Source organism: Apus apus, chromosome Z (assembly GCF_020740795.1).
Source record: "Apus apus isolate bApuApu2 chromosome Z, bApuApu2.pri.cur, whole genome shotgun sequence".
Lineage (NCBI taxonomy): Eukaryota > Metazoa > Chordata > Aves > Apodiformes > Apodidae > Apus > Apus apus.
In genome coordinates, this window is record NC_067312.1 from 28,762,996 (window position 1) to 28,777,171 (window position 14,176).

A 14,176-nucleotide genomic window follows, 5' to 3' on the forward strand; every position below is an offset into this window, starting at 1 on the left:
AGACGGAGGCAACCAGAACTGCACTATTTCCCCCTCCTGTCCCTACGGAACAAGAGATCCACCTCCGCTCCTCACGCGGCCTCATTCTATCTGGCGACTGCTCCCGCAGCGGCCTCCAGGCCCGGGGCGCCCCGCAGCCAGGACGTCCCAGCGCCCGCCCCGGCGGCGCTCCCGGCCGGCAGCCGTTGGAGGCGGCAGCCCGGCAGCCCGCTGCCACTGGAATGTTCTCGGCACCCTCTGCCACCGCAGACCGGGCACAGGCTGTAAGTTTCGGGACGAATGACAACGCCCTTCTACGCCTTTTTCCTTTTTTTTTTTTTTTTTTTTTCCTTCCTCTTTTTATTTTTCGGTCAGGTACGAGAGACCCCCACGCCCCTGAGGCTGGCTCCTCCCGCCCTCCCCCCGCCGGCGGGCTCGCCCCGGCAGGCCGGGGCAGCGGAGCGACGGAGTTCCAGCACCTTCTTCGTCTCTCCCCAAATTCCTCCCGCGAACACCGCCGCCGCCTCCTCACGGGAGCCGCTCCCGTGCCTCCCTCCCCTCAGCACATGGAACCCGGGGAGGGGGCGAGGGGGCGCTGGGGAGCCCGGCGCGGCAGCCCAGGCCGGCCCCGCCGCCACACGGCGGGCACGGCCGCGGGGCCCAGCCGCCCGCCGCCGCTGCCCACCGCCTGCCCGCCCCAGCTCCCGGTTGAGCGACGGGTCCCCGCCGCCAATAGAGCCGCCCTCGTCGCGCAGGAGGGAGGGAAAGGCCTCGCCTGCGGACCAATGGAAACCCCGCTTCCTGAGCGCTGGCGTTGGTGAGGGGAGGCGGCGGGAGGGGGCCGGAGGCCGGAGGAGGGGCAGGAGTTTGGGAAGAGGAGGGAATGGCTGTCATCAATGAAGTCATGTTCATAATCTAGTCCCTTGCTCCGGTTCCGGACTCGGGTGACTCACCGAGAGGCAGAGCAGCGACATCCACCACGGCGCTCCTCCCGGGAGGAAGGTAAAGACAACTTGTGATTCGGTCCGGCCCCCGCTCCGCTCCCCGTCCCTGGCACGGCGCTGCCTGCGCCGTGTTTTATTGTCGGTGTTCGTCGCCGGCAGCACTCGTGCCCACCTTCCTCCCCCGGCTCCACGCACGTCCCCGCTGGCCACGGGCGACGTCGTGCCACCTGCTTCCCCTCCCCACCTTCTCCGGGGCCCGGCCCTCCCGAATATTTATATCCCCCAGTGGGTGGAGAGAAGAAAGTTTTGATCCGGTATTTCTGGAATCATCACGGTGCACATCTCTGGGGTGGGAGGGCAGAAAGCCCCGCGGCGTCGCTGGTGGCTGACCTGTGAGTCACCGGCTCCCGCCGAGGCTCGGTCGGGGGAGCGGCGGGGCGCCGTGCCCGGGCCTCGGTAGCCGCCGTGCGGCGGGGCGGCCGGCGCGCCAGCGCGGCCGCGGCAGCCAGCTTGGGGCACCCCTCGGTCTTGCCGCCAAGCCAGCGTGTCACAAGGCTCCGACGACGTGGCCGGGAGGGAAACGGACCCGGGGGAGCGACAGTCCGCTCTTCCCCGCCATCCCCGGGGCAGCTCGGCGGGACGGGGTCGGCCTCGTCTGCTGCCGCAGCTGCTGTGGGCCGCCTGGTGGGTTCCCTGTCGGCGGACGCCGGGGGTCCCAGGGTGAAGTTCATTGATGTCCGGCGACGGGAGGCTGCGTTGTTGCCGTGGGGTGGGTTCTCTGCTGTGGCGTATGCTCGCGTGGAGCCGGCCGAGGAAGGGGAAGTGGAGAGGCTCGAGAAGGGAGGAAGATGGTGCGTGGGGGAGCGGTCTTGTCTGTGAGAGTGGCGGCGTTAGCCGGCAGAGGCAGGGAGGCCATGATCCCCATAATCTGCCTGCCTGTCACAGGCAGTACGCGCACCGGGAAGGGGGGAGGAGGTAGGGGCTGGGACTTCGCCCGGCCGGCTGCGGCTCCTGTTGCCTTTCAGTGTCTGTTTTTAACTGTGCAGTCAGTTACTCCTGCTGTAAAGGTATCGCGATTACCTCCCAAAATAGCTTGTTGTCCCGGCCACCCCTCCGCGTTTCTCTGCAGAAATTATGCCTCTCCCCTCCCCCCCACACACCCCCGCCTTCAGCGGTCAGCGAAGCGGAGTAGCACAAAACATGCGCTTGCAATTTTGTAATCGCCTTCCCAGCAAAAAGCGTTTTATTTCCGGTATGCGCGGAAATTTTTTTTTTTTTTGGGTTGATGGGCCCTGGCGGGAGCGAGGATGTATAGATACGCGGATGCACAGACAGACGCGGCCCGTCTGCCTCGTCGGGAGAGGAGCGCGGCGGTGGTCGGCACCTGGAAAAGTTCTCTCTGTGCCGGAGGCAGGGGTAGGCAGCGAACCGCTGCTGCAGCTCTCTCCCGGGAGGGGCAGGAGGGCGGTGCAGCCAGTCTCCGGGCCTCCGCGGGGGAGAGGGAGGCGGTGGCAAGCGCCGGTAGCGGGGGGGGTGGCCTTTCCCGTTCCTCTGCCTGAGCGAGCGGCGGCGGATCAGGAAGTCGCTGCCGCCGCACACAGGGGTACAGACATGTTTGGTCGGCGTGACACGGCGGTGGAGGGAAGGCGCGGCGGGGAGACGGGCCCAGCCCAGCCCCGAGACATGCCCTAGCTGCTCGCCCGCCTGCCGCCGCCGAGGCCTCCCGTCGCCGCCGAGGTACGGGCCCCGGCGCGGCGCAGCCATTGCCGGGCGGAGGGGGGGCGGAAGGAGGCAGCGCTGCGGAATCTCCAGGCAGGAGCGTTTTAGAACCTGTCAGCCCGAGCGAAAACTTTCCAGAAAGGCCGGAGACGGGAGAATTAGGGCTCTGCTGGTTGTGCGCGGCTGCCCCGGCCTCTCCGCGGCGGGAGGCGGCGCCGAGGCTTGTGGGCCGCCCGGCGGGGCCGGGGCCGGCGCTGCCGCGGGGGAGCGGGAGGCCCCGCCGAACCTCCGCCCGGGGCCCGCGGGGCGCCTGGTGCCGGGGTCCCGCCGTCGCCTTTCCGTATGTCCGTGGTGCGGGGGGAAGTGGAGCTTGTTACTCTGTTTGCCTCCTCTGGGCCCCCAAATTAATGATGGTGGAGCAGCCAACTGCACACGGCTGGGAGAAGTTAGAGCTCCTCTAAACTCGGACTGAAGTTACAGTTAGCTGACTGTTTTAGTGGTGGTGGTTTTTTTTTTTTTTTCTACGTGTGCGGTATGGCCAAGTAAAGAGAGTGGTTAAGTATCAGCAGGACTGCGTAGACCGCGCAGAAGTTGGTTTTCCTGCCGCTTGTAGTTGATAGTCAGACTTTCCAAACTTCAGGTTAACGCTGTTCTTTTTAAGATGCCTTTTGATGAGTATTGTAGATAGGTAAGTATATAACCATCTGAAGACTTGGAGCTATACAGTTTTTTTTCATTTTTAGTATTACCGTTTTAGGTTTTCTGCATGCATTTTGTAAAAAAAAAAAAACAAACAAAAATAATGACACGGGATCTGTGACATGGCATTGTTCTGCTTGCATTCTTTCTGTTTTGCTTCAGGTTTCTTAAGTGGAACTTGGTTTTAACCGGAGCCTCGAAGACCAAGACCATAAGCTTTGTACCGTTATTTCCTTTAGTAGTATACCAGTTACATGTTCGGGGTGGGGCAGTATCTTTTGTGTAAGTTAGTATTGTTGTGCAAATAAAGGCACACTTTCTCTTTGGGAGCCTAATGGCCCTATTACTGACTTTGACTTTGTTTCTTTTGCCCTTTGTTATTCTAAGGAAAACAGTGGTGTACCAGAAGGATAGGATTGGAGGCAGATTTTTACTGTCCATATACGTCAGTAACAGAAAGCAAAAAAAATCGTATGGATAGTGAGCATTTAAAAATAAATCTAAAGTTCAATCTATCATACACATGTGGACTTGACAGAGGTGAGGGTAAAGCTTCATTAGACACAGTATTTCTCTCAGGAGTTATGTCTCAGCTTTAGGACTGGTATTTCTGTGGTGTTTCATAGAACATGAGCCAGAAGAGCATGTTCAAAGCAGCCTTAGATCTTTTGTTCATTTCTGAAGTGGTCTGTGAGCGTTTCTTGTCAAGTTTGAAAACCGCTCTCGCCAACACCTGGAGCTTGGAAATCGATGAGAAAAAGTGCTTCAGCTAGCGTTCTTATATTAAATATATTCTTGACAAAGGCCTGTATGAAATTAATATGTGCAGATACATTATCTCAATTTTTTTGAACTTCTGAAGTTAAGGTTGGAATGTGCACAGTAGTGCCTTTAAAAAATGTCTGCACTTTCACCTCCAACTTTCATGGTAATACTGCTGTGAACTAGTGATCGTTTTCAGAAAGAGGCTTTTCATTCTTCCTATGACTGAGAATAGTTTTGCAAATTACTCATGCAATATCTTTTATATTTTGTGTGTTTTCTACTGCAATTGAAGTTATCTACGTATACAGAGTGCTCCCTGGACCTCCACCTCTTCTGAACTGTATCTATTTAGTTTTTATGTGTTTGATTCTCTAGTGGAGTAGTAAACAAAACATTATGACATAAGGATCACTTGTCATGAAAATGGCAGCAGATAAAAGCTTTTGCCTTATTTGCAAGATAAAGCAAGGAAGGATGAGCTTACTTAAGCACAGCAGTTTTTGGTGTAAGCACACCACCCATTCTGCTAGCTCTACTGGGGTGCATTCAGACAGTCTTTGGTAGGCAGCAAAACAAGCAGGTGAAGCAGTATCCAGAGGTTTTTGTCTCTGGCCTAAGAGTCCAGATAAGCAATTAAAGTGCAACATTTTTTATTCTGTATTTTGTAGTTTAAACTGCAGGCTCCCTTCCAGGAGGTTTTGAAATTATAGTGAAGTTACATACATGAGTGTGCAACCTCAGAATCTCTTAGATGTTAGTGTGTTTGGCTTTTCATATATGAACTGAGTTTTTCTGGTTTATGTTACTTGAAAATTCTACTCTTCTCCTTAATTATTTTTTTTGTTGCTTCAGATACACCTGTGTATTGATTGAATCATTTGATGAGATGGCAAGAGTTAAATCCTGATGAGTGTTAGTGCATAGTGTCCTGTGTTGTTGTACAAAAACCAGATTTACTTCTAAGTATTTTAAGTTATTTGTTTTAATTATGATGAGCTGCTGTCCTCAGTAATCAGTTATTAAACTTTGAACATAATTTGATTATGGTTAGCAGATCAAGCAAGTCCTATGAATCACTCACAATATCATTTCATGTTTTTTGTGGTAGTGTAACAAAGATAACTCCTTTACCCTGTAGTGTGTCACAGTTTCACAGTCTATCTTTTCGAAGCCACCTGTGAAACGTGACTTCAGTTGGAGATGTGTGGAGAGAAGCAGATGGTAATTATTTTACTGTGAAGGGAAATTACTGTCCTCCTTGTGGCGTGTATGTGCCTGTTGGGTGGATCCGTACTTCCTTTTAATCAGATTTAAGTTGTGCAGTGTCCATACTTTCCACTGCCTATCCAAGGCAGGAGATATAGCCAAAACATTTTGACTGTAGTTCAGCTTTGGTTGACTCCGTCGTGGAAGGGCAGAAGTTATACTGGATGGTGAAGGGAAACAGCTAGAAGAATTATAGATGCTTACTGCTCCATCTGTCCTTAGATTCAGATGTGTGCCTTGTGTCAAAGCAGTCTATAATCTCTGGATTTTTAGGGGTGTCCAGCTGGTCTTGAATTCCAAAGTAATGTGGGTGCTGTGTTACCTGGTTCATCTTTGTTTTGGATATACTAATACTGATTACTTTCTTAATGTGAAGGAGATCCATGCCTTTGTTACCTTTGGCTTTGTACCAAGTTCACGCCAAAATATATGTAACAGGCTTAAGTGCTGTGGGTCCTGAAACGCTGAGATGATAGAGATCCTGTTGAACAATGAAGTAACTACAAGTACAAAACCTTCTAGGTGCATGTAAAATGACAGTAGAGAAACATTTATTCTTAGGGAATATTCCCTCAGATTCTTTGTGATGTAGGTATTCACTGTCCTAAAGAATTTGATCTAGAAATAGTTGAGCAGAAATCCTAAGTCTCTCTTCAGCTTCAGCAGTTAGCATTGAGGCTCTTTTTGCTTGAACATCTGGCTAAACTTACCTTGACAATGATAGATTTTTTCCTCTTGTGTCTCAACCGCAGTTTGTACAGCAGAGGTGGAGAAATTCTTGAAGGCCTCAGGAAGAACTGCATGATTCACCACAACTAATTAAATCCCCAATAATTCCATTTGAGGCTGTTCACAAGAGAGATTTGGTGATGTTGAATGTAAATAAACCCAAGAAGTGGTAAGGGATTACAGTTCAAGAAGAGATCAGTCTTTTTGAAGTCATGTGAATAATACTACTCCCATGAGGATTTTGAGGAAATTTTAATATTGGACACTTGAAATATTTATACAGTATGTAATCCGTTTGAGAATCAGGGCTACCAGCCATCTTTGGGACAGTAAGATGGAAATTTAATTTTTTTTTTTTTTTTTTCATTTTATTGAAGACCTTATAATCTGCTAGATATCCCACTGCCTTGCCCCCCACCTTTGTAATTCTAACAGTCACTATTCATTAAAAAGCTGTCTGAACAAATGAATCAGTATTGGCTTTGGCAGGGAGTTGGAATAATTTTGCTTATTTCATTATAGGCACCAGAATTTGCCCGAACTAGTACCAATGTTACCTGGATGGAGCCTGACCACAGTTGCACCTGTTGTCTCTAGATTTTTGCTTTTACTTTAATGCTACTTTTATAAGGGCCTAGAGGAATTAGATATTAGCTCTTACTGAATTTTAATGAGAGTGAGGTGCCTAATTTCTGTAGTTTTTATAAAATCTGAGTAAATATATACCAAGCTATTTTTGAAACATGTGAAATCATAAGCTTTTTAGCAGTTCTGTTCTGTGAACAGATTCTTAGTTGGGATGGCCATGTGTAATGTGTTCTGGTTTATGACAGTGGCTTTTTTTTTAATTTTGTGGACTACCACTGTTGGAGAAAATTGATTTTTCTCTTTAGGATGATGGTTATCTTTGGGCAGGATTTATTACTAGGATTCAGGGAGAATTTCCCAATATTTTATGTTCCCCTGAGAAAGATCTTTTGAATTACTTTTATTTGTTTATTTTGTATAGAAGTATGTTCTTTGACATACAAAAATCTCTGAATACAATTATGTTTAAGATGATTCACAATTATGTAAGATAGGGTTATTTTATCTGCTCTGAAGGAATAATAGTGAAGGGACTTAATCTGGTGTAAGGGATGCAACATTCCTCTCTGGTAGTTACTGTTTTTCACAGGTTGGGCCCGTGCTAGCTCATTAAAAAGAAATTTAGATTTTCCAAACACAGGGCATGTTTAATGTATATGCAAGTAAACAGTTAACTGTGGAGCTGAGACTGGAGCCAGTTAATTTTTATGAGAACTGCAAGTTAAATTTGAAATAACAGTGAGTGGAGGGGAGAGATTTTGATACCTGTTTTCATGCACAGGTGTAGGTAGAAGTCTTTTGTGAAACAGGTACTTTGGGATACTGTATACTGATAGTAGTTTTGTAATGGATTATGTTGCGGTACTGTGTATTTTTTATGGATAGTGGTGGTGATAGGTTCTGCCCTTGTTATATGGACTGAATTTGGCTTATAACATGCAGAGAGAGTCAGCTGTGAGAGTGTCCATTTTATATTTTGCAATTTAATGATTGACTCCAGCTGGAGTACTGCATCCAATTTGAAGCCTCAGCCTAAGGAGAACTTGAAGCTCCTGGAGAAAGTCTAGAGGAAGGCCATGAAGATGATCTGAGGACTGGAGCACCTTTCCTGTGAAGACAGGCAGAGAGAGTTGGGGTGTTCAGCCTGGAAAAGAGAAGGCTCTAGGGAGACCTCATAGTGGCCTTCCAGTGTCTGAAGCAGCTTACAGGAAGGCTGGGGAGGGACTTTTTGCAAAGGCTTTTAGCGAGAGGACAAGGGGTACTGAATTAAAACTGGAAGAGGCGGAGATGTAGGGTAGACATAAGGAAGAAATTCTTTCCTGTGTAGGTGGTGAGACACTGGAACAGGTCTCCCAGAGAAGCTGTGGAAGCCCCATCCCTGGAAGTGTTCAAGGACAGGTTGGATGGAGTTCTGAGCAACCTGATGTAATGGGAGGTGTTCCTGCCCATGCAGGGTAGTTGGAACTAGATGGTCTCTAAGGTCCCTTCCAGCTCAAACCATTCTGTCATTCTGTAACTCATAAAAACTCTTTGTTGTGTGGAAGTGTCTTTTATACAGCTAAAATGCAGACCTCTTATAGGAAGCTATGGCATAGTGTATGCCATTGTGAGCATTTGATAACTTGATTCTTTTTGTGTTAGTGTAGTGTGGTTGTAGGGGACTAATTAGTGACTGTAGTGTTTTATTTTCAACACAGAAGCTTCATAGGCATCTCCCCATTTTGCCTTGCAAGGAAATAGGATCCCAAAGGTACCTTGTTTCAGGTGAGGTTATTTTATTTTAAAGAAATTAAGCATTGTTCCAATTTATTGTCTTTAACCAGAAGAAAGTAATAGCTATTAAAGCATAACAAAAAGGAATATATAAGCAAAAGGTATTAAAACTGGTTTTCATCCTGAGGGAGTTGGGGGTAATTGGGGCTAAATAAGTTAAAGTGGCCTTGATGCAGTAGCATTTTATCTTCTGTATGAGTTCTGCTAAGTAAAGACTCTTACTGGTAGAAGAAGATGACTAATTCTGTAGGCTTTGAATTCCCTGATGGCTAGCAGTAAGCACCAGTCTGCTTTTCTGACATATCTTGCAGGTGGTCCTACCTTCTGCTTTGTTGGGAACTTTGGGAATGTACTTTGTTTTTCTTGAATGTCTGTTTCTTCATTTTACTGCAAGCCAGGGTGTTTACAGTGTAACAGTGTGGCTTTATATAAGCAGTGTCATAACAGGATTACATCACTTACTTGTGCTAGAAAGTTATTACTGCTTACTGTGAATGGTGATAAACCCAGCTATGGGAGATGGAATGCTCTTCTGTGATAAATTCTGCAAGGAGAGAGGCTGGGACAGGAAGTTATGGCAGGCCTTGTAATGTACCATTATATTATAATTACCTTGTAAGATACCAAATTAGAATGCTTTTTAATAATACTAATTTTTCATTTTATTTGCTTTATTTTTATGGGACAAGTAATTGTGGACAGGTAATCTCAATATAGAACTAAACCCAGAGTAAAACAAGTGAACAGAATAAGACCATCTAATGGTCAGCTACTGCTGCGAGTGGTAATCTTACTTGGCTGCTTGTGCTGGCACTGGGACTCATCTGTCCTTTCAGAAAGTCTGTTCAGTAATCTGAATCACTAGGTAGTTTGGATTTTTTTGCATGTTTTCTGTTTTGTTTTCTTTTTTTTTTTAAATGTAGGCTTACTTTTCTGCTGGCTTAACACTCAAATAATGAGATCACTGTGTGCTCAAACACAAGAAGATGGTGCTGTTTGGAATAGGGAATACCAAGAAACATAATTGATCTTGTTGGCAGCAACTGACTATAAGTTTTGTAAAAATATGGCAGCTGCATCACTGTGTTACAATACACTGATGTTAATAAAAAAGCTCTCAATATTAGACACGAAACTGAAAAAGAATTATAAAAGTTCCCAGAAAACTGAAGAATGTTTCAAGCATGTAGCCTGCATTAATTTGTTTTGCTGAGAAGAACATGGGAATAAAAATACAGTAATAGTTGGGTTTCCAGCCTGTAAAAGGCTGTAATTTGTTTTCAGGGCACTTAACTGTTTTGTAAGCCACTTGAGCTGCATTCTTCTTTTTTGTGACATAGACAGAACCCCTCAAGTGAGTTATAACTCTTCAGGCCAAAGTAACTGTCTTTTCTGTGTTTCATTTGATAGTATGATTGCATACAGAGATAGCCAGAGAGGTTCCACATTGATATCTAGCTTTTTTTTCAATGTCAGAAAATAGTCTTAATAATCCTTTTCATACTTGTTTTTCTGTGTTATCATTAATTTTATAAGTACAAATTTCAGTGCAGTCACATCTATTTAGGGAGAGATTTTTGAGCACGTTACAGAGGTGCCCAGTTATCTTCCCTGCTTTTTGTACTATTGTGCTTGAACCCATGTGATACATCTGATGATAGCAAGTCAGTTGAACTACCATTGTCTCTGGTAGATGTTTCTCATAGTGTACCAGTTGCTTTGTTCTGTGGTAACATATAAACATCCAGAAATTGTCTGAGCTATCAGGATCCTTATCTTTCTGGCAGACTTTTAGAAGGATGATCAAGCTAATGTGCAACATCAAGGATAATTTAAGCATTTTCTGCTGATGACAGTTTGTGTGAGTTTGTGTGTGTGTGATGCTTGCCAGTAGATTTTGTTACTTTTTTTCAATGCCCCTAATGTCACACAGAAATTCTGGTTTTGTTTTGGCTTTGTTTTGTTACTAGAGCTATTCTACTAATTGAAAAGGAAACAGATGTCCACGCCTACAGACCCTGGCGCCATGCCTCATCCTGGTCCTTCTCCTGGACCAGGACCTTCACCTGGACCGATTCTCGGACCTAGCCCAGGACCAGGGCCATCTCCTGGCTCAGTTCACAGCATGATGGGGCCAAGTCCTGGTCCACCCAGTGTTCCGCATCCAATGCCAACAATGGGGCCTACTGATTATCCACAGGAAGGCATGCACCAAATGCACAAGGTAAATAGTTCATTACAAGTGAACCTTTTTTCCTGGAATTCTCTCCACTAATTAAAAAAAACTACTTAAACTACATTTAGACCTCTGTAACTACTATTGCACATTGTATATCACCTGCAAAACTGCGTCTACACTCCTGCTTCTGTCTTTATTGCTAAAGTTGACACATATATCAGATTAAACACAATAGATTGCTTTGAACTGTAGAGCTAGTAGTTTGCAAATCTTCATGTTTAAAATGTATTTTTCAGTAAGATAACCATTACAAGGGAAAAAAATTGAATTATAGTGATAAAACTTTATGGTAGACCATTCTAACCACCTTTCTTTTTTTTTTTTTTTACCTGTTTGGACACATCTCAGAATTTTCTGGGGTGGTTTTTAGCTCTGCATGTTTGTTTTTTTAATTAATATTTTTATTTATTACAGTTCTCTTGCTTACAAATTTGTTATTCTTCCATGTTGATGAGAAACCTGGTTTCCAAGTTCTTTTATAAAGGCTCCATCTTACTAAGGAATTTAAAACTATGCAGTCTAGAATGTGTGGATAATTTGACTTTAGTGGTTGTTGTCATACACTTAAAATTACATGTGTGCTTAGACTATCATTAATGTCCTCTGCTTTGAGAAGATATTTGTGTTTTTTTTTTTATTTCCTTTGTGTGAACAGTCTCTGTATGTATTGTCACTTTTCTTCTTTTCTGTGCCAAAGAGTTAAATCTTAGGATGATTTTGATTTCACTGATGCTTTACTCTCAGAAATATGCAGTAACAGCTTACAGAGACATGATGCTGATAACATTTCAGAACTATTGTTGATTCTAGTTGGAATTGTTATATGCACATAGAAAAAAATTACCAAAAAGATGTAGTTTTGAAGTGATATAAACAGACTTTAATTTTCTTCATGAATTGGCAACTTACATTTTCATGTATGAATCGGTTTCATTCATTAAAAAAGTGTCCAGTCAACAGCGACATTACACTACTACAGTCTGCATTAAAAACTGTGTCATTATAATTTCTAATAGCACAAAGACAACTGAAGTGAATGAGGCCATGATCCAGATGCCCGTTTATACTGAATTTGTAATTTCTGAGAATCAGTACATCCAGTAACTAAAACTTCTGCATTTGAACCTTGTGGCCTGTGTTTTTGATATTGTATTTGATTTGATACATGATTTGTATATTCTCAGACACTGGAACAGGCTGCCCCAGAGATGTTGTGGGGGCTCCATCCCTGGAGGTGTTCAAGGGCTGGTTGGATGCGGCTCTGAGCAGCCTGCTCTGGTGGGAGGTGTCTCTGCCCATGTAGAGGATTAGGAACTCGATGATCTTCAAGATCCCTTCCAACTCCAGACATTCTGTGATTCTGTCGTTTTAGCTATTAGCCAGATTAGACATCTGTAATTCACATTTTCTTGTTTTTTGGGTCAGTTACAGCCCAAGCTTCAGTACACTGGTGAGTGCCCCAAACTTCATAAACAGCCAGGGTTTTCACATCCTTCAGTTCTGTTGTTTCTTTCTGGTTTTAAGAAATTCTGTGCCTGCAGAAGAAGAGCATAGCACCAGGAATTTTCTATTAGAAAGTTTGGATGCTCCATACGTTATGTTTTTAAGTGCGATATCCTGTTTCACCTTACGTGTTCTTCAGACATTTAATGCTATGTTAGCAGTAGAAACAAACCAACAAGTATGCCAGAGAGTTCTTTCAGAGACTTTAGAAACATCTCAGAAGTTCTGTGAGCCAAGTAGAAATTCTCCCATTGAAGTGGCATTGAAATGTTTAGAAAAATACAACATAAATGTGAAGAGTCTGGATAGCTGATTCAAAGATGACCAGTCAGTACAGTATAGTAAAATTACTTTCCCTTTTGGTATCTTGATTCTCGTAATGGAGTGAAGGTTGTGATCTATTAAGTTTTTGAGTAGGAACAGCCTTGCTGTCCTCTAGGTTGCCACCTCACAAGTTCCAGCCTGTGTGTGTTTGTGATGAAGCTGCTAAATGGATCTGTTGGTCTGATCCAGGTGAAAAAAAATAAATAGTCCTTGGTTCATTTTTCAGTCTAGATCAGTTTCCTGGTCTGTTTTCCTGTGCAACCCCAGAAATAGTATATTGTTACATATAAAGGAAGGGTCTGTTTAAGAAGTGCTGTGGAAGGGTCTGCCTAGACTATTTTTCAAATACTGTTTGAGTGTCATTCCATGGTACTTAAAAGGTCAGCCCTACAGTTTGACCAAGTAAATGTTTCTTTCTGCTAGGTGTTATGTAAAGTGGTTTGAATTTCAAGTCATGATGTAACATAATGATTTTTTCCTAATGAAATGCAGTAAAAGTGAGATAGCATGAAAAGTGTCTCAGTCACACACTTGCTTGTGGGTTACACATTCAATTTATGCAATGAGGTGTGGTTCTTTCTTTTAGAATTCATTAAGTAAGTAGTGAAACAGTTTTGTACTGTGTTAAGCCTATGTTTGTACTAGCTTACAAACAATAATATAATGTCTAAAGAATGAAAAAAAAAAAAGCAAGCACATTATCCAACAGCAGAGAAAACATTGATTGGTACAAATCTATATTAGTAAAACATAATTCCTAAAGTATGTTTACTTAGAAACAGTTAATATGAAAATTAAGCACCTAGTAACTGGTAAACCCTTATACAGGGAAATTTACTATTAATTTATATAACACAGTTTTGGCAGAAACAGTAAGTTACCTATCTTTCTTGCTACTTCCTTATTTAGACTATTGATCAAATTGCCAAGGAAATACTTAGAGTTCCTGATTTTACTTAAGTGTATCTTGGATGGAGGACAGCTTCATTTAAGGATAAATGTTTAGAAGTCTGTTAGCAGAGCACTGCTAAATTGACAAACTGTAATAGCCTCAAAGATTGTAATGAGGTGAAAATACTTGAAAGCAGGGAAGATATTAAAGGAGGGCATTATTACATGGTTCCCCTAATCTTGCGTTTCCTCAGCATCCACAGTTGAGCTCCCTTGGCGGCAAAACATAGGGGTAGGTGGTTTTAGTCTGAACTGATACTCTGTATACTCTTATGCACCGGCTAGGCAATATGATCTTAACTCCTAGTTACAACAGTACATCTGTTTGATTTGCATGGTTTTCACTTGAGGGATAGGAAGTGTACTGTGAGCTGTTGGTTTATTTTCTCTTCCATTTAATTGTACCCTGATTCATAAACTTCTTTTGTGAATTTATAAGGGGATGTATCGTGAATTACTACTGGCCTTGGGAAAAGTACCATGTTATTATGAGTAAGAGAAAAAGTGAGTGACAAATAAAAAAATTTCCTACACATTTTTTTTAATAAATATATTATGTATTCACTCAGAGGTTTGATTAAAACAGAAGGCAAATGGTTTCCCATTTCAGATATTGTTGTCTCACAGTGTACATTAGACGTTCTGAGAATCTTAAAATTCTGTTATGGTCCTGCAAGTAGCACCTGTTTGTTGAGCA

At 44.1% G+C, this 14,176-nt stretch overlaps 2 protein-coding genes across 4 annotated transcripts in view; one reads left to right on the forward strand and one right to left on the reverse strand.

Annotated features, from left to right (window-relative positions):
• The window catches only part of LOC127395998 (elongin BC and Polycomb repressive complex 2-associated protein-like), a 75,548-nt gene extending 73,894 nt beyond the window's left edge, over positions 1–1,654 (reverse strand). The window contains exons 1-2 of the mRNA XM_051643548.1: positions 1,325–1,654; positions 933–1,243 (exon numbers count right to left, since the gene is read on the reverse strand). Of these exons, the coding sequence (XP_051499508.1) occupies positions 933–1,243; positions 1,325–1,654 (641 nt within the window). The remainder of the gene's footprint in view (positions 1–932; positions 1,244–1,324) is intronic.
• Positions 892–14,176, forward strand: part of SMARCA2 (SWI/SNF related, matrix associated, actin dependent regulator of chromatin, subfamily a, member 2) — a 115,829-nt gene continuing 102,544 nt past the window's right edge. The window contains exons 1-2 of one of the 3 annotated variants that reach the window (XM_051642075.1): positions 892–981; positions 10,433–10,686. In XM_051642075.1, the coding sequence (XP_051498035.1) occupies positions 10,462–10,686 (225 nt within the window). In that variant the 5' untranslated portion in view covers positions 892–981; positions 10,433–10,461. Of the gene's footprint in view, positions 982–2,104; positions 2,176–2,501; positions 2,661–10,432; positions 10,687–14,176 lie in introns of those variants that run through there. The other 2 variants (XM_051642077.1, XM_051642076.1) reach the window with 2 other exon arrangements.